The sequence below is a fragment of the Lagopus muta genome, chromosome 8 (genome assembly GCF_023343835.1).
Source record: "Lagopus muta isolate bLagMut1 chromosome 8, bLagMut1 primary, whole genome shotgun sequence".
NCBI classification, from domain to species: domain Eukaryota; kingdom Metazoa; phylum Chordata; class Aves; order Galliformes; family Phasianidae; genus Lagopus; species Lagopus muta.
Genome location: NC_064440.1, coordinates 23379055 through 23401073, shown reverse-complemented (window position 1 = coordinate 23401073; position 22019 = coordinate 23379055). Strand labels below are relative to the sequence as shown.

At 41.7% G+C, this 22019-nt stretch overlaps 1 protein-coding gene across 18 annotated transcripts in view; it reads right to left on the bottom strand.

Annotated features, from left to right (window-relative positions):
- ABI2 (abl interactor 2) overlaps window positions 1-21131 on the bottom strand; it is a 53284-nt gene extending 32153 nt beyond the window's left edge. For 9 of the 18 annotated variants that reach the window (XM_048953017.1, XM_048953020.1, XM_048953024.1 and 6 more), the window contains exon 1: window positions 20939-21130. In XM_048953017.1, the coding sequence (XP_048808974.1) occupies window positions 20939-21055 (117 nt within the window). In that variant the 5' untranslated portion in view covers window positions 21056-21130. Of the gene's footprint in view, window positions 1-20938 lie in introns of all 18 variants that reach the window. The other 9 variants (XM_048953018.1, XM_048953021.1, XM_048953026.1 and 6 more) reach the window with 2 other exon arrangements.
- Between the last annotated feature and the right edge of the window lie 888 nt (window positions 21132-22019).

Sequence of the window (22019 nt, the reverse complement as noted above, 5' to 3'; positions counted from 1 at the left end):
ATTGCTGACTTTCAGCCATCTGGGTAACATATATCTTATCTAAAAGAACTCCAAACTTAGCTTAGGAACTCCCAAACAGAGGAATACAGAACTCTCTGCATCAACTCTCACACCATCAGCATCTAAAACGTGCTCCCTTCCCACTCGTAACCTCAGCTCAGCCTGCTAATACCACATCAGTGAGCACACACACCACAGGACATTTTCACAGCTATTCAAACAACTTCTGAATGGCAATAATAAAAATGACCAGAAGAGTGTCAGTTTTGCTCTGCAGCTGCTACTGAAGCCTATTTATAGAAGCAAAAACTGCTGATTTACATTAGTACACTCTACATCCAGAATAGCTGAGTAGAAGCCAGCAAGCACAATTTACTTCATTAATAGCCAAAGTGTTTGAGAACAAAAAGAAAGCAATCTATCGTTTTAGAAATTATGAGCCTCTGCTATGGTTTTACTGCTTCAGGAGGTTCAAACATAAATCCAAGTTCCAACCTAGTTCTTCCACTGATGTACACCCAATACTCAAATTCAAGTCACTTCCATTTACACCCTTTCAACAAGGAAATGGTTTCTCAAAAGAAAACCTACAAACACATCTGGATCCATTATACACACAAAATCCCTTCTTATTGAGAGCCACGTTTGGGTGTTTGGTTGATAACCTGAACAAATATGATTTGCTCCGCATGCCATTATACAGAGTCCCCAGTTATCCGACACAAAGTTTGAACTTTCCTTGAACTTCCAGCTCCACCTCACAAGCAGTACTAAGAAGATATCTGAGCATCACAGCTGGATCACCAGGAGATACAGCCTTCAGGAGATACCACCTCTGGATCATCTATGTTTGCTGTGCCATCACCAATCTGCAAGCAGCAGCTTAGCATCCATCCTGGTAGCATTCTTCTCCCCCACAAACCCCACCCCAGGCAGTCCCCCCTGAGCCATAGCACAGTGTACCTCCCTCCAGCTCTCAGCCCTGAGAGCTTTGCTTTCCCTCAGCACAGAGCTCTCCAAGAAGGATGTGCCACCTGCTGGCAAGAGCCACCGGCCCCACTGCAGCAGGAGCAGGATCCAGCACCGAAGCCCCAGCCATAACACTGCCCAGTAATCCGTGGAAAAAGTTTCCAGTTTGTAGGAAGCACCCACTACTAATACACTGCTTGGCTTCCTTGAAAAACAAAACAAAATTATAAGCTTGATATATTACATGAGATGAATTGCCTTAGAGCTACAACCTAGACTACAAATTCAGTCAGCAAAGGTGCAACAGTACATGCTTGGAAAAAGTCATTACTAGTTACCACTTCAATATGCAAGTCCAAACTAAGCCTAACACTCTTCAGGAATGACAGTGCAAATCTTCACCAGAAAATATTTTTTTTTTTTTTTTTTTTCCTCCATACCAGAGTGTACAACAGAGTGCACAACAGTAGAAAGGATGTAAAATTCAACCAGCAGCAAGAGCAAAGCTGACCGTTTTTCACTGCAGGATGCAGTGCCGATGCGTCACTTTTTTGAGCCACCCTGAAATTTCCATTTACATAGCACAATCACATTAGCAGATTTGAACACAAAATGGCCTGAACTGCTAACTATACAAGATATCCTTTTCCTTCAGGAATTAAACCTCTCCATGGCCTTTTTCCTGCCTAGAGAAATACAACGTTTATGCTATAGAAGCAATAGTATAACAATTGCAAAGAAGAAAAAAATAACACTGAACAGAAAGCATGAGACAGGTGAGAAAAAAAATTACAGTATGTATGGAAAATGTCAACATAATTAAGCTATATGAAAGCTAAAAGAAAGTCTAAATGCCTACAGACCTCAAAAAAGAAAGACCAGAAAACACCTGAGAATTTACTGCATCCTCCCAGCCTGAAGTGTGATCAGCCAGAGCAGTGATGAAATCCGCCAGGCCACTGCAAGAACCTGAATGTTCTGTGCATAAAGGCAGCCTCTAATGCAGAAAGAAGTACTAGAAGGAAACTAACGATGGAGGCAGCATGAGCACTATAGTAAGATTTACTCAGTATCAACCTAACTAGATAAAACAAGAAATGCTACCAGGAGAAAATTTAGAAAGACAGCAACAAAAAGCTAATTCAGAGAGGTCTGAAAGCGGTGTATCACAAGAAGTACTAAAAGACATGGGTAGCTTATTTGGCCAATGCAGCTACCTTTTCTCCCCTACTACCGAACATTTCTGGCTATCCAACCACTGGCCATCATCAGCTTGGGACTGCAAAATTTTCAGCTGGGCTAACAACACTTACATAACAAATTCTGTTATTAGAGCCCAAAAGTTTAGACCTACGAGTTGATAAACTGGTCAATTCTCAGAACACCAGTTGTTGCCATTAATATCGATGTGACAATTTTTTTCAACTTCTTGTTCTGAGCTTAATATTTTTTATTTTTAAATTAAAGGTAGGGAGACTCTCTTCAGTGTAACGCTTTACGCAGCAGTACTTCAGTGTCAAAAGGAAAGCTGAGGCTCTGTATTGTAATATGGGACTAACTACACTGAAGTATGCCCACAATCTCATAATCATTTCTCTGATATACACAGCATCCCTTGATATCATTCAAAATAGGACTGGCTAGTGAAAGACTTCATTCATACTTCATACATGTTAAGAATAAGACTTTGCATTTAATCAATATGACAGCTGTGGTTTCCCTTGATTAAAACCCAAAAGGGACATCTGCCTGTGACCAGCAGTCAAAACTCCTCAGGTTTCTCTCTAGGTTGTAGCAGCTTCAAGAAGCCCCAAAAACAAAAGCTGCAGGACACAGAGTTCATTCAGCAAGTTTTTGTTATTCAGAACAAAATGTGCCCTACAAGTAATTAAGTATTTTACACATGTTTATTCAACTGCCCAGATGGTATTTGCTTAGTCTATCTAAATGCTTTCCAAGGACCTTCGTTATGTGAGAAAAAATGATGGAGGAGAAAACTGAGCATCATTAATCCAATAACAACACAGAGTCATGCCAAAAAGTTATGTAACTGCCAGTGAAAAATACAATAGCTTTGTTTTAACAAAATACCTCAATAAACACATAGTTGATAAAGAACATCCCTTACCCTTCCATTACTAGATCTGCCTATTTCCTATACAAAATGCATGTATCTCACAATTTGTAAGTAGTTGGTCTGCAAGGTGAAAAGGGTATGAAAAAGCAGAAGAGGCACAACAGACAAAACAAAATAAGATCTTCCAGAACTCTTAAAAAAATTAATAATGTAGAACAAATAGAAAACTTCAGTATCTCCTTTTCAGATGTTCTGGAGGAACCATACGCTCTATTAATACACTGAACACAGAAGGAAATCCAGTTCACCTATTTTTCAGTATACCCAGACTGCTAAAGTACTTGGAGCTTGGGGAACTTCTTTCCTTTCTGCCAATTGTAATCCTGTAATCTCCGAATTATTCCTCTCTACACATACACACTTTTCTCTACAGATTTACTCATTTTGATTAAATATCACTGTTACCATTATTTTAGCAAAGAGTCTACTGAAATATCTACATTTTAGTTTAAAAACAAGGTGACAGCCACCTTGCTCATTTACTGTCATACTGTACACCCATTGAATCAAGCAAATGTTAAACATAAGCAAATGGGAAGCTCTTGCTAATGCACACACTTCCACAAAAGCACTGCCATTGCACTGTGAACTGGGAATATTCTAAATCTAATCAAACATATTACCTTCTGATCTGAGATCACACAGTAATTTAGAGTACATCAAGTACATTAAAAGGCTGTATAAGGAACTTTGGCATCTAGGCTAAACTTAGTAATTACCATAGCTACTGCTTTTATAATTAAGAATATAATAAAACCCATCGTTAGATTTTATCATTCAAACAACATTCAGAAAGGAAGCGATAAATGCAATGTTAAAAAAAAAAAAAGCCATTTCCAAATGCAAGGTCATTTTACCGATATGATTATAAATACAAACATATTTCCATTTTTATATTTAAATGATGATAATTTAGTTTAACTTATCTGAACGCCAATAAAAACATGCCAGCTGAGAAATTTACTACTTATACATTCATAAAGTCTCTGATATCAAGCTGCTCCATTTTTCAGGTTAATGAAACATTTAATAATACACTAAGCATTACTAGAATTTCTTGATCAAAAACATGACTCCCTAACTTTTAAGGTAGTTGAAACTCAGAATCAGACAGCTGTTGTAGTCAGTATCAGGTCATTCTCATTATGGTAAAATCTTCTGGTTCTATTGCAGTTGAATTGTTTGGTATTAAGCCCCAAAACACAGGTTTGGTTAGTAGCTAGGAAGAAACGATACTCCAATCCTAACTAGCCCCTGAGATGAGAAAACAGATTTTAAAATATGTACTGCATTCAAGGCTACCAGGAAGGACAAAAACTAAGCCACTAGTTTGAAATTTCTGACAAGACTATCAGTCTGCCGCATCCAGAAAAGATGGTAACAAATGACAGCCGCGAACAAGCACAGCTTCCCTCACATCTAATCACTTGCACCACTGTTTCTACGCCACCAGCACCACCGCAAGAAATGTCCTCTGCTCCCCTTAAATGACACCAGGATCAAATTTAGAATTTATTTTCCCACAGTCACAAGCAAGCTTTTCACATGCAAATATCCTGCTCCCATCAAAACTCGCAACTTCCTATTCTTTGTAAGTAGAGCCAAAGTCCTGTTTGTGCCAAACAAATCAACAAACAACCTCAGTATGCTGCATTCATACAAATCTAGGGGACAAGGTTGTTCAACACAGAAATAATATATTTAAAATGACTTATTGGTAGAAATTGAACAGCATGCTAGCATCCAAATGCATTTGCATCTGAAATACAGTTAATAAAGTTATATTAATAGTTACTCATAACTGCCTTACAGCATCAAACATAGCTCTTCCTTGAGAAGCAACAGCAACAACAGAAACCTATTCTCCATGTGTATTTGAAGTTGTCACTGCTCTTTTTGTTCATCAGTGAATCCTTTCTCTTACTCTGTTAGCCCTCCAGCAATAACACAGCTGAAAGAAGTGGATAATTTTCTATTTCATAAGGCAACATACTTATCAGAGTTGCAAATACAAGGCCAATTTCAGCTTTAGTATCAGTACAAGCTCATCATATTTGTTGCCATCAGAGAGTACTCCAACACAGATGTGTTGAGTGAAGATCTTCAAAAAAAAGAGCAAAGCTCTGTAGACTTGCCTCTGTTTCCTGCACCTGCTGTCCTACAGCTGTTCACTCACTGAGGAAGCTTTAATTTTCAATGAGTGTACAGGTAAAAAAAAAATCACTGATTGATTCAATTCAGCTCAAACTTGATTTTTCAGCTACTTGATAATGACATCATTGCAACATTTGCAAAGATCACTTTTCAGAATCAAAGTGGCCCTAGAATTTGTAACAAACTAAGAGTCAGACCACAATCCCACTCCACTATGCAGAAAACGTTATTCATACCATTTCCTTCTTAGCACTATCAGCAAAGCAGGTTTTTTTCCCCTCTTTCAAGAAATTTGACAAAAATCAACCATTTCTAAGAAAGGACGCCTATTTCCCAAAACTACATCCAACACATAAGGGTTTATGTAACGTTTCAGTTATTTCCCAGCTTTGCCAGTTTCTCCACTCAACACTAAATTCTGACATCGGTTCAGTACATGGCGATGACTGAGGTCAACTAACAGCTTTAATTTTTAATCACAAGCAGAGAGATGTGGCAGTAGAAGCAGGTTCTGCTTCCAAGTGTCCACTGCCAGACATTACAATCTCATAGCAAGAAAAGCTAAGTAGGACACAGCCACGTCATCCACCATCATACTTTACAGCCTATGTAATTAGTCAGATGGCAGGACAGCCTGTAATTGCCAGAGTGTAATTGCAGCATGTAAGGGTAAGATATACACACTATTCAGCCAGCAGATCCCAAAAAAGAGGCAGGTGGAGATGACAACCACATCAGTTACCACAGCTTACATCCAGCTGCCATCGAGCTGTGCTGCAGAGTGCCACGTGTTTGGGCACTGTATAAGATGCAAGCAGCCCCAGGAGCAGGCTGCTGGAAGCCGCTGCTGCCTGCTCACAACAAATGAGCTCACAACTGCTCACACGGCCAAGCCAGGAACACAGTCCCTCAGTTGGCTTCCATGGTCCCTGTCTACTTCCTCGTCACATTAACAGGCCCCACACTGTTTTCAGTGCAGAAGTTATCATATTTTAAATTAACCACCTTTGTGTCTGTGGCTAAAAAGTGCCATAAGAGAAATAAGGCAGTGACAGAAGTTTGCCATTTTGGAAAGACAGGCCTTAAACTAACCATGGGCCAGAATCTGCATGAGTGCTCTTCCATTTCCAGTAAATAAGTGTGCTTCGATTACACAACTGATCATTGTGGAAAGGTTTAACTCTAAACTTGAAAATAATTTGAAATGATTATTTGTTACATTTTAAAGCTGCTACCGACCTGAACATACAGAAAAGAATAAATTTATCAGATACATAGGCTGGCAGAATAACAAAAAAAAAAAAAAAAAACTTCACAAAATAAAATAGAAATCAAAATAAGAAACCCTCACACAACATTACAAGCATACAATGTTCCTCTCTAAGGCAGCAGAGGCACTGACAGCACCCAAAAATATATGCTTGGACTACCAGAGCCTCGGAGAGCTGCAGCTGAACACAAACAAGAGAACTCAGAAAACAAGAGGCTTCCCTACGTCTACCCACAAAAAGCTCCCCAATCTCCTCTGTCTTAAAATGACAGAAAGCCTCTACTGCTTACTGCAGAACTTTCCAAAGGCTGAAGCCCCCATCTCCTCCAATGCTACACTGTCATGTGTGCCAAGCCTTACGACTGAAAACACACACCTGTACCTATTGAGGTATGACCAGACACAAATACGCTGTTGTCCAACTGAAAAATCACAGCAGTGCACACAACCAGCAGGCCTTTTTCCTCTCTTCCACTGGAAGGGTTTACCAGACTGGGAGCAGATGTAGCACACAGGCCAAACAACTTGTCTACAATGCCTACAGCCAACTGCGTAAAGCCAACCTCTGTTGCACTACTGCTCTGCCACAGCTGGCAGTGACACTCAGTGACAGGCAGCCATCAAAGAGTCAAGCATCACATCTAACTAAACTAACCACCAGCCTCAACGAAAAGAAGTGGCACAAAGTCAGTAAAAGTTCACTCTAAAAAGTGCTGAACAAAAGCACTCCCTCCTATTCAACAGATTTGTTCTCTGCGTGCCCCCAGCGCTGTATCTGCTCACTCTTCTGGCAGAGAATGTTTTCACAACCTTTTGCTCCTGTTACCATAGCATTGGAAAAAACACAATATTGGCAGAGTGAGAGTGGGATTCAAGTCCCTTTTGCAGAGGGGCCAAGCTCTGCATCTGTTCTACAGTCCTTGAGTGAGCAACTGATAAACTAAGTCATCTCTGCAAGAGAGGAGCCCCAGCTTAATACTCAAGGGTAGATTCCTAGAAATAAGCAGTTTTCAAAATTCCTTCCATTTTATTTGTGTTTATTATCAACACACACACACACACACACACACACACACAAAGCCAACACAGAAAATCACAGGAGAGTTTCCATTTTAACCAGATTCAAATTTTGCTATGCTTCTACAATTTCAGTATCTGGGAAGATAAGAAGGAAACACACAAACAACCCCTCATTTTTGCAGGCACTATAACAAGCTGCTATTCTCTTTTTTTCCCCTGAATTTAACCAGCACCTTTGGTCCATGTGCTCCATAATTAGAAGTAAGCCTTCTGTCAGTATGTAGCTCCAGAACAGCAAGCAGAGACTTTATTCAACCTGCAGTATGTAACTTCACACCACAGCATCAAGTTTTCTGTAATTATTTCCACTGAGATCTGTATTTTACACAGATTTTCCTAAGCATGACCTACTTTCACACTAATTACATTGCTTCTTGCCCAGAGATTGTTTCATGCCAGCAATAACTCCATTTTCCAATGTAGTGTAAGGGCCTTTTACAGGCATCAAACAAAGAGCATTTAAACTCCCATATTAATTACAGCATACCTGTAATGCAGTCGCCTCCACACAATTTAAATACTAGTTCCATCTGCAAATTAGACACCATTACTTCTTTTAGGAATTAACAAGTGTCACGCTGCAGTATATAAAAACCATACACTTGGTAAACAAATGTAACTTGGGCAGCAATTCTCCACATACAGTAACTTTTACATTTCCTAAACTGGAAAACACAAAGATTCTCTTGCAGGTCACGGAGTCATTTCAGAATTTCTCTCTAGCAACATAGAGTATTTTTTCTCTGCCATAGAAAAGCCAGATCTTGAGAGATGTAAATGTAACAGCAGCAAGGGGCTTCTTGCTCAGCTACCAAGAACCATGGTTCAGAACACCAAGTCGGATGAGCCTGAAGGGATTACACTTTTCCGAATGTTCATTCAGAATAATACCAAGGATTTCAGATAATGAATTTTTAATACGACTGCTGCCAATTTATTAGTAGTTACTCAGTGTTTATGATATTTAGAAATGCCTGATCCCCACCCACCTATTTTTCTATGTTTGAGCACACAAAACAATTCAAACCCATTTGAAGATAAAATGCATTAGCCAAATTTACCCAATTTCTATAGAAGAAAATAAAAAAAATCAGGTCAATACATGATCTCTCTTCTATCAAAATATTTCACTAATCCCTGCAGAAGGAAAAGAGGACAGACTTAGACCAAAGAAACAGCAGCAGACTTCATGTTAGTGCTTTTCATGAGGAGATGCTTTGTAACCGAGTGCTTTTATTGGTACAGGCTTGCTACTCCAAGAAAACCTATCTGGAGCAGATCTCCAAAAGCCGTACCTAAGTGATAATAACTGACAGCAATTCTATGTTGCAAGGTGCACATGACAGACCCAAGGTACAAATTCAACTCTGTATTCAAAGGAAAAACGTAACAGAACAGCAACATCAATGAAGTGCTCAAAAAAACCACAGCACTGGCATTAACTGATGGTCAAAATAACAGAAACAGACACTTCAGTGGAAGTCCTATGAATTCTACATGGCTGGTCCTATTCTTGCACCCAAAGTGTGTGAGTTATGTACCAAATACCAAGAGCACAGGAGGCTAAAAAAATTAATATGCATGGAGTTGAAAAAATACAATTTCAACAACACACCAGACAACATCCAGAAGAAAAATCTCTCTGCAGGACCTTGTAAAAAGAGCAACCACAGAACATGGTTCTATCAACCTACCTTACAAAAAGCATGACACGATCAAGCTATTTAGGATCAGCACAAGGCTCTGAGCTTCTACCAATTCTGTCACAAAAGCAGATGGTTATCACCAAGCCTCTCCAAACGCAGCATAAAGCTCCTGCACTGCCAAAGATGAGCAGCTGACCATCTCTCTACAAAGCAACTAAGCACGTTCTAGACCAACACTCTACTGAAGAATTTCTTTTTAAACAACAAATGCCATTGCAGGGACCACGTTTACTTTATTTCCCAAAAACATTTCTTTTTCTTCTCTTTCTCTACTAAAGAGACAGACTTTCACAAAGCCTTTTCGACTTGTTCAAATAGTGATTTCTGCGTGTACCAGTGCTGTTCTGCCCAAGTCCTGTACAGATATCCCCTACTTGCTCTTGCATCAACAAAGATACATTTTTCAAAGCTATGGAGCACCTTTTTTCCTCCTCCAATCAATATTTATATAGCAGAAAGAACTCATACTGGGCAGATGAGACACCATCTGTCACATGCATCTCAGCAGAAGCTAGAAATGTACAGTTATTTTTCCCTCAGAACATCCTCAGTCCAATAAAACTTCAATTCAGAATTTCCACAAAATAAATAAATCCATTATTATCTTCTTCACCTAAGTTCCTACTAATGAATTCTTTCATACGCAATATTCCTCCCAAAAATCAATACTTTTTTTTACATACAATTTTCAAAGAAGAATCAGATACAGATTATGGTTGCCTCAAATAAAGGAAAACAATTCCTTCCCACTATACGTTCTAAATCAGGTCACAAATACCTCAGTAAAAGAACAGCATTAATCCTATAGATAAGAACTACTACCTTTTTGCCCATACAGGCCAAATTTCATCATACTCAATCACAGCAGCAATATCAGATATTTTTACGCATTCAGGAAACTCTCACAACCGTGAGATCTCAGCCACAAAACACATTGCTAAGGATTATGAGCAGCCTTCAAGCCAGCCTACTTGAACTGTACCCCAGCACACCTGCAACTTACAAGCATGTGCGCCTACTTTTCTCCCACAAGCTCAAAATCCAAGGACAGCTGTCTCTGACTCATGAACTAGCCAAATAAATTAAGTATGGTAAACAAGTGTGAGGACTGCATTCAGAAGCACTACCATCTTAGATTTATATATTTGTTTTAAACCCAGGCAAATGGTTCCATATCTTTTGTAGAGCTAAGGAAACAGTAATCATCAAAAGGAAGGGGGCAAACAGTAAAAGCCAGAGTGCTCTGACACCTCTGCAGAGGTAAAGAAACAAGCTGCCCAAAGTCTAACACAAAAGCACAGTAACACAAAACAGGCATTCACGTAGCCACCAGAATCTTTTTCCTGCAGGACTGCTATCTCTGCTCGAATGAATCTGGGCTTAAGGAGAACGCAGTCTTCAACCTCAACACCTTTTATTCTGTGACTCACAGCACTGCAAAGGCAGTCCAGTAGAAACCTCTGCAGAATGAGCTACCGCATCTGAGACAGCAAAACAGATGCCCTGCATGCCAAAGTGAAGGACCACGTGGCAGCCAGCAGCACAGCCCAGCTGCACACAGGGATGTGCCAAAGCCAACCCACAAAAGTAAGAAGCCACACTCAAATATCAAGTCATAGATAGGAATCCATGCATCACTGCTGGTTTGTTCATTACTGCTACCGGTCTTCCAGCAATGTCTTGGTTTAGAAGAAGATATAAAATCATGAGGCTCTTCCCACTGTATTTTAATGTAGTTATTAATTAACATCATTGTATTGCAGCACGACATGGCATCCCATAGTCTTTCATTTCTATAACTTCAAACAGTGACACTGCCAACTAGCAAAAGAATACAAGATTTCTCTCAGCAGTTTTACTACAGTTCAGAAGAATCCCCAGCTTTGATTTTACATTCACCATAGTTCTGACATAAAGTCTCAAACTTGCTTACTCATCCAATTCCAACATTATTGTTTGGGTAGCTCTGAGCTTTCGTTTAGTACAAAAACAGAAACAGCAGGGAGATGCAACCACACAAGAGATAACGTTTCAAATGCTGAATGATTTCCTTATTTCACAAAAGGTTCTCTTGCTTCACATTCTGTCATTCTCTGGATGTTAATTCACTTGTTATCAAGTTATCCAAATAGGCTGTTACAACACTATCATCAGCAACTTCTACTACCATCACAAAAACACAGCTTGTCCCTAAAACCTGCTGAATCAGACAGCTGCACAAATGACCTTTTAACTTGACAAGATATGTTTAAATAAAATCACCTCCACACCTACCTAGTTGTACCAATAAATGAAACTATCCTGGAAAGAAGAGTTTCATGTTATAAATGACAGGGAGACTCAGACAGAAAGAGGCACAGAAGTAGAAGGAATTTCCAAGCTGCTTTTAGTCAAGCAATTTTCTTATTCATGTTGCAGGATGCCCAGCCAACTGCATGAGGTCTAATTCTTCACCTCCCTGACACTGACAACTGATTTTCTGTAACACTCGCCGTTTTCCAACCATCTTACTCAACAGCTTGTCCCTAAAACACAGGAAATATCATTCTTTCCCCCCTCCCCCCCAGCCCATTCCCTAGAAGAAACATGAAAACAATCCTTAAAGGACTGTGTTCAAACACAGCCACAAGTGCATATGAGATCCAGTCTAAAAAGCTGGTGGGGGGGAGGTGGTGGAGGGGGGGGAAAATAAATAAATAAAAAGTAGACTGCTCAAGTTATGGCTGTGCAAGTTGTGATTTGGCATGAGGAGGCATGTAAGGAATGAAACGGCATCACAAAAGACTCTAAGCATTCATCAGAAATAAAAATCAGCTCCTCACATTTCAATCTCCACAGCTTTCACCCTACATCTATCTATATGACAGGTGTCATTTACAGAATTTTAGCCGTGTGAGTTTCATTTAACATAGCATTTATCATGAGCTAGTGCCAAGAAGGCCCAACGCTGATGTCAAATCTGCTCAAGAAATGCCACAGTAAGACATAGTACCATTTCAAAATATGCCACAGATGGGCTTCATGAGGTTTACACAGGCACACCCCTCAAACCTCAAGGTCTCTCTAAAATGTTTTACTAAAATCAATGTAAATAATATCCATAAAAGACATGCAACATTAAAATTTTAAGCAGATCACAACAGTTCTATTAACTCACTCCATGAAGTCTCTTAGGGATTTGAGAAGTGCTCCCAAGTTGGAGATGGTTTAAAGTAACTTTCACTACCAGCAGACAACTGTAACAGAGGTACACAGTCCACAGATACCTTCCTACCTTCTGCTACCCAGACTTGTTTGCTTACAGATGGGCATCAGATACAGAGAGATTACAGTGGACAGCAAACACTTCATATAATGGGCATAAAGCTCCATTGTGGACAAACTCAGAGCAAATACAAAGTAAAAACATACAGAAGCAAAAGATAAAACTGCTTTTATTCTGATCTATTATTTATAATTTAAGATGTCTTACCATTTTTTTGGAATCCCATTAAACACCACGCCTCAGCCATAGCAGTAATTCCACAGCTTACACTGAGCAGCACTCACTACCTATCAAACCAAGCCGCAAGCCCAGACTTTACTCAAGAAAAGTGGAAAACCAGTGTACGTTATTCATACTCTTCACAAGCTTATTTGCATATTACTATAATCAGACTCCTTGATTTATTATATGTCAAAAATAACTGCCCTGTTTTCCAGGTGCTATTCACACAGATGTTTTTCAACATCTCTGATGTCTGTCACCCACCTCAGCCTCTTGTTTTGCTGCTACCAGCGTGGGGAATAAGAGGTTGGTTTTTGTTTTAACCACTTCTCCTTTTAGATATATTTACAACCACCAACACTGTACAATTTCCATAATGGCACGGTATCTTTAGTAATATGTTATATAAGAGGTATTTTTGGCTAAGCACTTTGCACTCGTGTCCCCCTCAACTCATTCTCCAGACAGATACACGTACAGTAACTGATAGAAGAGAGCTATTCAGTTAGGGATATTTCACATACTTACCTTTCCCACAAGATGCAGAGGCCTACGGCTTTTCTGCTCAGGCAAAAGACAAACCGCTCCACTTCTCGTACTAACACACAAACTTACCACCTAGTTACAAAAATCAGCACAAATTGCAAAGATGGCAATATCCACTATCTCTCAGACTCACAACATTGAAAGGACACATTCCAAAGTCATTCTGAGAATCGGCACTGTACATTCAGTAAACACACAATATTTATAAGTTCTTCACTCAAATCAAAACAAACTAGTGTGCCTTGAATTGACAGTAGGCTGCTCACTAGTAAATGGCTTTGCATACTCTGTTTGGGAAAGAGACTAAAATTTTCTCTTCGGAAATTGACTCGAGAATACAAATTCAGTACCTCAAGAAGACTGAGATTGCTCTATCACACAGTTGGTACACAAGGACAAGCCCTCATTCTGCTTTCAAAAGTCACACATAACCTAAAGGCTATCCGTCATGATCCTTCCGTGTTTAACAGGTTCAGCCCCAGCTACTCAGTTTTCATGACGATGATCCAACAGGCAGCCTATTTAACCCCAACACTTCAGAACTGGACAAGCCTAGGGCACACCACAAACCTCAGCCTCTTAGTATTCCTGCCCCCACCACAAAATGCAGGGCCACCACCAGCTGCTAATGCAGAGAACTGCTATCTGCCCTCCACTGCTGGACAGATCGGGGCAGTCAGTCTCAAACCCTCAATTCCATCAGGGAAACTTGGAATCCAACACCAACAAGCAAGTAAATACATTTCCCAAACTTCTCTCTCCTAAGCCACTCTGAAGCAAAATTTACTTCATTCTAGGTAGTAAGGACTTCTTCAACTCTGAAGTGCAAATTGAAACCACTTTCTTCTTCACTGAATACAGTGAATCTATTTATACTAACATCAAAATACAAAACCTCACAGAAATTTTTGCAACGTTTATCCTAATACTTCACCAAAAAGATTGGCCAAAACAACAGAAAATAGCATCTAGTAATGTAATATCTAATTAATCGTATCGACCTCCCAGTAAGTTGCCTAACAATTTTCTTTCAAAAAACACATAAAAAAAGGAGAGGGCCATCAGCTTGCTTATTGCTATTTTCCAACATAATCCCAACGTAATATGACAGATGGCATACAGATACAAAAGAACAGTACTTCACAATACAGGAAATAGTATTTATGTAAATATCAGTTTGAAAATTGAAAGGAACAAACTCAAAGCACTTTGATAATCACGGCACGCAGACTGAAATTAGCATCTTCAAACAAAACCATCTCAGCTTTCCCTAAAATCTGTTGCAACAGCAATTTAATGGCCACGGTTTGATCTTCTAAATGTACAGCTTTAAACACCTGGTACAACCTGCAGTATAAATCAACTTTGCTAAACTAGCAGCCAGCTCAAGAACAGATAGAAAGCCCAAGAGTTATTTCCAAGAACTCCCACAGAGTTCACAAAAATTCAAGCAGTAAATTCATAACTACATTACAAAGTATCCTAATACCAACATTCATAACTACTTATAACACTTTTTAACTTTAAGGGAAAAACACATGCTTGATTTATGAGTTCAGCACAAAACCAGCTTTGACAATATACATAACCAAGACACACAGGCTAACAAAGCCCCAAATCTAATAACTTCCATCCTTCACCCTGAAATTCACTGAACATAACGCACCTTCACAATGGTAACAGCAGGCCAACAGTACGAAAAAGACAAACACGTGTATTTCAAACTGAAAGGTCATTAAGAGTAGATATTACAATGACACCCACTAGGAAATAAGATACAAAAAAGTGAACACATGTAGAATTATGTTTAGAGCATATCGCTGTAAATTTGATAGAACTTGTCAGTTGTATTTAAAAACCAGAAAATCAAAATTTCTTATCAAAACAGGCAAAATTCATTTGCAAGAACACATTAGTTTAGTCACTTCAAGAAAAAAAAAATAAAAAATTGCTAGACTAACCTTTGAAAGCCCTTATGGGAAGAAACGTACCCAAGTTCAATATTCAGTCCTTCATGTGCCATTACCCAATCCACAGCTTTGCTTCACAAAGCACGAGAAGTTCAAGAACTGAAAATTCCAGATAAGAGCTGCAGGGGACCGGTTTGGGCAGGACTTGAAGTGGTGATGGAGCACCTGGTGCAGGGCTGTGTCTGGCCCAGGGAGCACAGGCAGATGGTTTGCATCTGTGCTCCCCAGCTGACCAGGAGGGGTGGCACAGGTGGAGCCCCTGGGCTCATATAAGAGCCAGCCACTGGGATGAAGGGAGAGCGTTTCTTGGACCTGGGCTGTTGCTAAGGAGTGCTGCACAGCCAGGAGCCCCTTCACCAGCTGGGTGAGTGCCGTTATTCTTTCTGAACAGGGCTATTGCTCTACCTGTAAATACTTTCCCTAGTGTCACCAAAAGCCTATTAGAAGCAATTGGATTTTTTGGGGCTTTTTTTTTTTTTTTTCGGGGGGGGGGATTGGAGGGGAGCAGAACAAGGGTATTGAACAGAACTTACAGAACTTTGCTTACTAACCAATGTGTTAATTTCAGGTGCACAGTTAAAGGGAAAAACAGAATGTGTGGGGAAAAAAAAGCCCACTAAAACAGGCCATGAGGGTTTGGCATGTACTTTCTACTGAATGTTTGTTACAAAGCACGGCAAATAAAACTCATCTGTTTTCTTCTCCAATGAAATAATGTGCTGAATATAAGTGGGTAAGACTTCATTTGTTCAAGTACTGACTGGAGGTCTTGCTGTACATCCCCACAGTGGTACACCACTTCCTCCTTAACAACTACAGTGCTAAGCCACAAAGATTAATGGCTGCAAACTCCAATCAAACACAAGCAGTAGAAAACAAGTGTCAGCAAACTTATTAGCAGCAAGATGCAGGAGACTGTTACCCTGAATTACAATTCTTATTTGATCTTATTTAATGGCATTCAATTACTACTATCAGAAAACAAGCTGTAGGAGGGAACTACAAAAACACAACTTGTAACTAACGGTGATACAAGACTTACTACTTAATGGCAACTTGTGTTTCATAAGTTTTACTCTGTCTACATGCAGTGTTACTGTTATAACTCGTGTTACCGCTGATAAAATGGCTCACCCTATTACCACGACTACTCAATAAAAAATCAATTCCACTCTTTCCGAGCCCCTGTTTGAACTCGTGACCCTATTAAATGAATTAAATTTGCTTTCTCGGCAAAACACAGTGCAGTTAAAGCAGATGGAAGTAGTGACATAAATCCTTCACCAACCTTAGCAGCTACTCTGACTCTCAGAAGAAAACTCAGAGGATTGATCCCATGCTTTGATTAACCCACAAAACACACCAACCTCCTAGCAAGTACTTCATAAGCCTTGAGCACAGAGAGGTGCTGTAGAAGTTTATGCAACCATTTCATATAGTTGCAACCCAGGAAGGTACAGTGTGTGCCAAACTACTGCCTGACAATTTTATTTGAGAAAATTCAGCTTCAAGATGCATAAGCAGTGCTCTTCTGTTACTTTTTAATACTTTCAGCATAGTGACCTTTTGTTAAGGTGATATGTATCTCAAGTCAAGAGAGCACAGATCATTCTAGAACTTCAATAAGTATATAAAGTATTGACAGTTCACAGAAACAGAAGTTTCCTGTTTCGGGACTCAAGCTGTCATAATTACAGAAATTGCAACTTCTATGTTAATGGATGTTCCATTCTCCTCTTTGCCCTACTAGAAGACGCTGTTAAAGACACAATGACTTGGTTTGGCTTTACAGGACCAGGTAAAATAAACAGACACGTGGAAAACAACAAAGAAACCAACCAACCTGTGGACTATAATAAAGCTACTGAGAAACAGGTAATTCTCACCATTATGTTTATTTAAATACAGCTATCTGCAGGTCTGAAAGCAGGTAGTTCCAATACTAGAAGGATGGAATACTTCAGAACAGGAATAAAAATACTTTTCCTAGTCTTTCCCCTCCAAATATGAGAAAGGTATTTCTATGTACAAGACTCAATATCCACAGCAACCTGAGGGCCATGAAGTGAGGGGAAACGGGAAGTTCCTTCTTCCTCTTCAGAAGACAAAGCATAATAGTCTTGAAAGACTAAGAAATGCAGATCCTGTTTGAAGAATGTGGAGAACACAGCACACACACCTTCTGCAAGCTGGACAGGGCACAGCTTTTCACCCAGCTCTGCATGCTGCTCTGCTCTCTTGGGCCTTCCCACCACCCTGAATCTGGTTCTGCCAGATATCCAGTGGCCAGAAAACAGTCATCTGGGAATTCCTCCTGACTCTTTCAAAACAGTGGGTTCAGGCACAAGCATTCCATTACTCTAGAAAGTTCAATGCATTAAGTTGAAAACTGATTTCATTTTCAAGAGTTCTGATCATTAGAAACAAGGTAGAGATAAGCCCAAAATAGACTTGCTCAGAACAAGCTTCAAGAAAGTGGAAAGGCCAATGCAGTGCTGGAACTTACACTGGTTTACCAGTTATAAACCAAGTAAGTCACACCAGTGCTTAAAAGGGTATTCGTCGTTTACTTCATCATAACCAGACACTTTCTTTAGGACAGTCCTGATCAAAAATAATGCAGGAATATGAAAATCTTGTAAGCACAGAGCACTGTCCCGTTAAGTCATTCCTGCTTTGCATGGAAGACACGTGAATCGATACAGACTGTAAACATGTTTTTATAGCAACAAGCGCATCAAATAATCAGATTTTATAGAACTACTTTGTTGCAGTTTACACTGAGAACTCAGTATCAGAATACAGCATTAGTACACAAATACAAACAGTATACAATTTAACCTATGATTAACATTGTATCAAATCCCACAAAAATCTCTTCTGAAATAAAAATGCATATTTACCACCTCCTTAAGAAGTACACAGAGAAGTAACTGTGATTTCTACAGCAATGAGAAGAGCTACCTGGTAAGCAACGTTATTTGATATTAGTAGTAACAGAAGCAGATTGAACTGTCTGATTTGTGCACTTAAAACTTTCCAAAGATATATACTGATATTCTTATTGAAAGTAAAGTAATCACAGAAAAGGTATTGAACTAACTGTTGTACTATGCAGGTGACAATCATTCTTTTAGGGTTTCTTCTTGCAAATTATTTTCCTATTTCTGGATAGTGCCTGTTGATAAATACATCACAGGGCAGCTGGCTGACTGGGGAGCTGGGAGACAGAATTACCCCAAGAGAAACTTTAAAAGGAACAATCATGGTTGAAAAATATTGAATGAAAAAGCTTTTTTTTTTTTTTTTTTTTGATCCAAACAAGTAGCTTTTCATCTTTCACTGCTGCAGTTCTGTTTACTACATATTTGCTATATTTCCTAGTGACTAATCACAAAATTTTAAGCTGATGTGCACTGATATGCTGTTGTATCACAGACTTTAGAGAGCCATAACAATTCATTGAACATTTTCTGTTGCTAAAGTAACTGAGCTCTCTAAGTATCAATCACAATTTCTACAATAAACCACCAATATTTAAGGAACATTTTTCACTTCATAAGTAGAAATCAGATGAGTTGTGACCACCACAGCTCTCTGACTATGGCCTGTCAGTCCCAACATGTAAGAGATTACCTGTTCCATTATTCTGAAGCTGCTATGTCATTGTTAATGGAGGCAGAGATAAAACACATTTACCCTAGTGCTGAACTTCAAATTCTCTAAAAAACTGACCCACGCCTCTGCTTTTTGCAACAATTTATGTACCTGACAATAAAATAACCTCAAAGCACCAAATGGATTTGTCTACTGACAAATACAGGCCAATGCAATTCCTGCAAGCCCTGATTGCTGCGCTGCCTATCATCTAGCAGATCAAACTCAGATCTCAGTCATACGCTGAGCCCCTGCCAGGAGGCCTCAAGAATATCCACGATAAGACCTTCTGTCAACAATGGAACATTAACAGATTACAGTAGAACTAGTCAATCTTCTGGAAGATTTTCTGACTTTCTGGAACATTACTCCTCCCACGCATCTCCAAGCAATTACCTGCACATCTTCACTAAATCCAAGCTTTTTAAAAATATATAATTTAGACTTAATTGGGTACATTGATTTTTGGAATTACTATTATCAGAAACAAAATCCCCAGTGATGTTAATTGTATTACCTATTTCTACTCTTGCAGAAGAAAAACAAAACAGCTTTGGATATTTATCCCAATGAAGAGTTTATGCAGTTCCAGCACGGAGAATGTGGGGTGAGTTCTCCATCAGATTTGTTACAAGGACGCTCATGTCACTAAATCCCTCAAGTTGGACTCCTCTGCAACAACGTCACCTTGCAGTCTCTGCCAACTCCAAAGGCCAATGCCATCACCTAGCTACGATCATCCGCTTCCCATTTGTTTAAAATCTTTATTTTTCCAATCTGTGATCCCATACAGCACCTCACAGTCAGCACCACAGCACAGTTTCTGCCGTCCATTCTCATCTCCCTCTTACAGCTCTGTGTTGCAGTGATGCTTGGACAAATTGCCAACAACCGCGGAGTGCTGTACAGCAGCCAGAACCCAGTGGGCTGACCAACCAAGCCTCACTCCCTGCTTTCCCTCACCAACTGGCTGCCCTCAGCTCAGGCTGTCCTTATGGGCTGTATGCCGGCTGTGGGAAGAACCCTCTCTTTTCATTCTCTGCATAAAACACCACGGAATCTTGCTCTGCAGTTTTTACTGAAACAATGAAAGTGGAGCTGTTCAATACAGATTTTATAGTCTTTGGTTTACAAGAAGGGAATAAAAAAGGTCACGGGAAGAGCAAATCAACAAGCTAAATCCACCTCTTCCTATCCAGTTCTGCCTTTTATGCTCCGCTTCCAGAAAAAGATCCCTTTCCTTTTTCTTAAAACAGCACAAATTTAAACGCACGTATGTCCGTTTATGACAATAATACTTCACTGCGTTTCTCTTACAGAACGTAAGTCAAGCTAAGTCACGCTGAAACGTTATTAATTGCATCCCTGTGTTTGGTGAATGACCCCAGATCACTAGCGGTCGGTCGGCGCCCCAGCAGCCCGCCCGGCACACCGCCGGTGCTCCCCACACGCACACCTCTTCCCCTCGTCTCGCCCACCCAGGCACGGCCGCTCCCCCCGCCCCCAGCCGCCACACGAGCGCTCTCGGGGACGGAATGCACAAACGCCGGGAGCCCTCGCACTCGGCTCAGCACCAACACCGCAAATCCACGACGTTACGACCCTCGGCCGTTACTGATCCCGTTTTGCATCGGGGGACGCTCTTCCATTCGGCCACGCGATCGCGACCCGAGCGCGTGTCGCCGTGCCGAGCGCTAAGGAGCGCAGCCGCCGAACATAAAGCACAGAGCTGCCTCCTGGGCTCGTCGCGGCGCCTCGCGTTAGCCGTCAGCCGCCTTAGCAGCCGCACGCGGCCGAGGGGCACGAGGCGGCACGGCCCGCTCCCTCAGCGCCCGCTCCCCCGCCCTCAGACTCCCCGGGCCCGCTGCGGCGCCGAGCGGGGGAGGACACTCGGCTGCCCGCCCGCCGCCTCAGCACCGCGTCGCGCGGACGGAGACCGTTATGCACCCCGCCCCGCCGCACCTGGATGTAGTTGGTCTCGCAGTACTCGGCCACCCGCTCCAGGTTCGTGTAGCTGTCGAACAGGGCCCGGCGCCCCCCCGGGATCTCCTCCTCCAGCAGCATTTGCAGCTCCGCCATCTTCACATCCTCTCACCCCGACCGTCCGACCGTCCGCCGCACGCCCGCCCTCCCTCACGCCCTCCCGCCGCGCCGCTCCTCCGCGCCGCTCCCCGCCGCCGGGCCCGGCCTCGCGCCGCGGGCAGGGAGCGCGCCAGACCCCCTCCGCGCCGGGGGCGGGGCGCGGCCGGCGGCTGCTCCTGCGCATGCGCGCGCTCCCCCCGGCCGCCCTCCTCCCGTCCCCGCGCGCCCGCTTCCGGCCCGGAGGAGCGGGGCCGAGGGCCGCAGGTCGGGCTGAGGGTCGGAGCTCCGGCCGCGCGCCTGCCGAGTGCCGTTCTCGCGCTTCCAGCAGCCTGTGCCTCCTGACCCCAGCATCTGTAAAGCAGGAGTTCTGCATCCAAACACGCGGGTTGTGTTGTAGTTAAGGAATAAAGCCTAGGCGTCGGTCCTCCTGCTCATTGTTAACGCGCCTTTTGAGAGATACGGTCTGAGCCCCTGCTGCAAAGAAAGAAAAGCCAACCAACATCAACCTGCAAAGTGACGCTAGGCAGCACGGGGCTCACATCTACAAAAATGGTCTCCCGCTGGTGAACGCCACCTCCACCGTCGGGTACCAGGCCCCATCTCCCTCCTGCCCCCATCACACCGCCTGCCACAGCCCCAGCAGCTGCTCACACCCACACTCCCGTGGGCCAGGCTGAGGCTTCCCTTCTCCCTTCATTTACTGCTCAGGTATCAAACCGAGTTGTCATTTAGGCAGCTCCCCTATGATCTTCCTCTTGGCAAATAGGAAAGCTGTCAAGATACAAAGAGAAAGGTTCTCCAAAGATGCTGCTCAGAGTTTGCAGTTCAGTTGGATACAACCAGGCTGAGGGAAGGGGAGAGATGCCAACGCTGTGCTCCTGGTGCTGTCGGGGCCTGGCTTCATCAGAAACGTGTGAGCGCCCATCTGCTCACAGATCAGCATCAGCAGGAGTCACAGGAG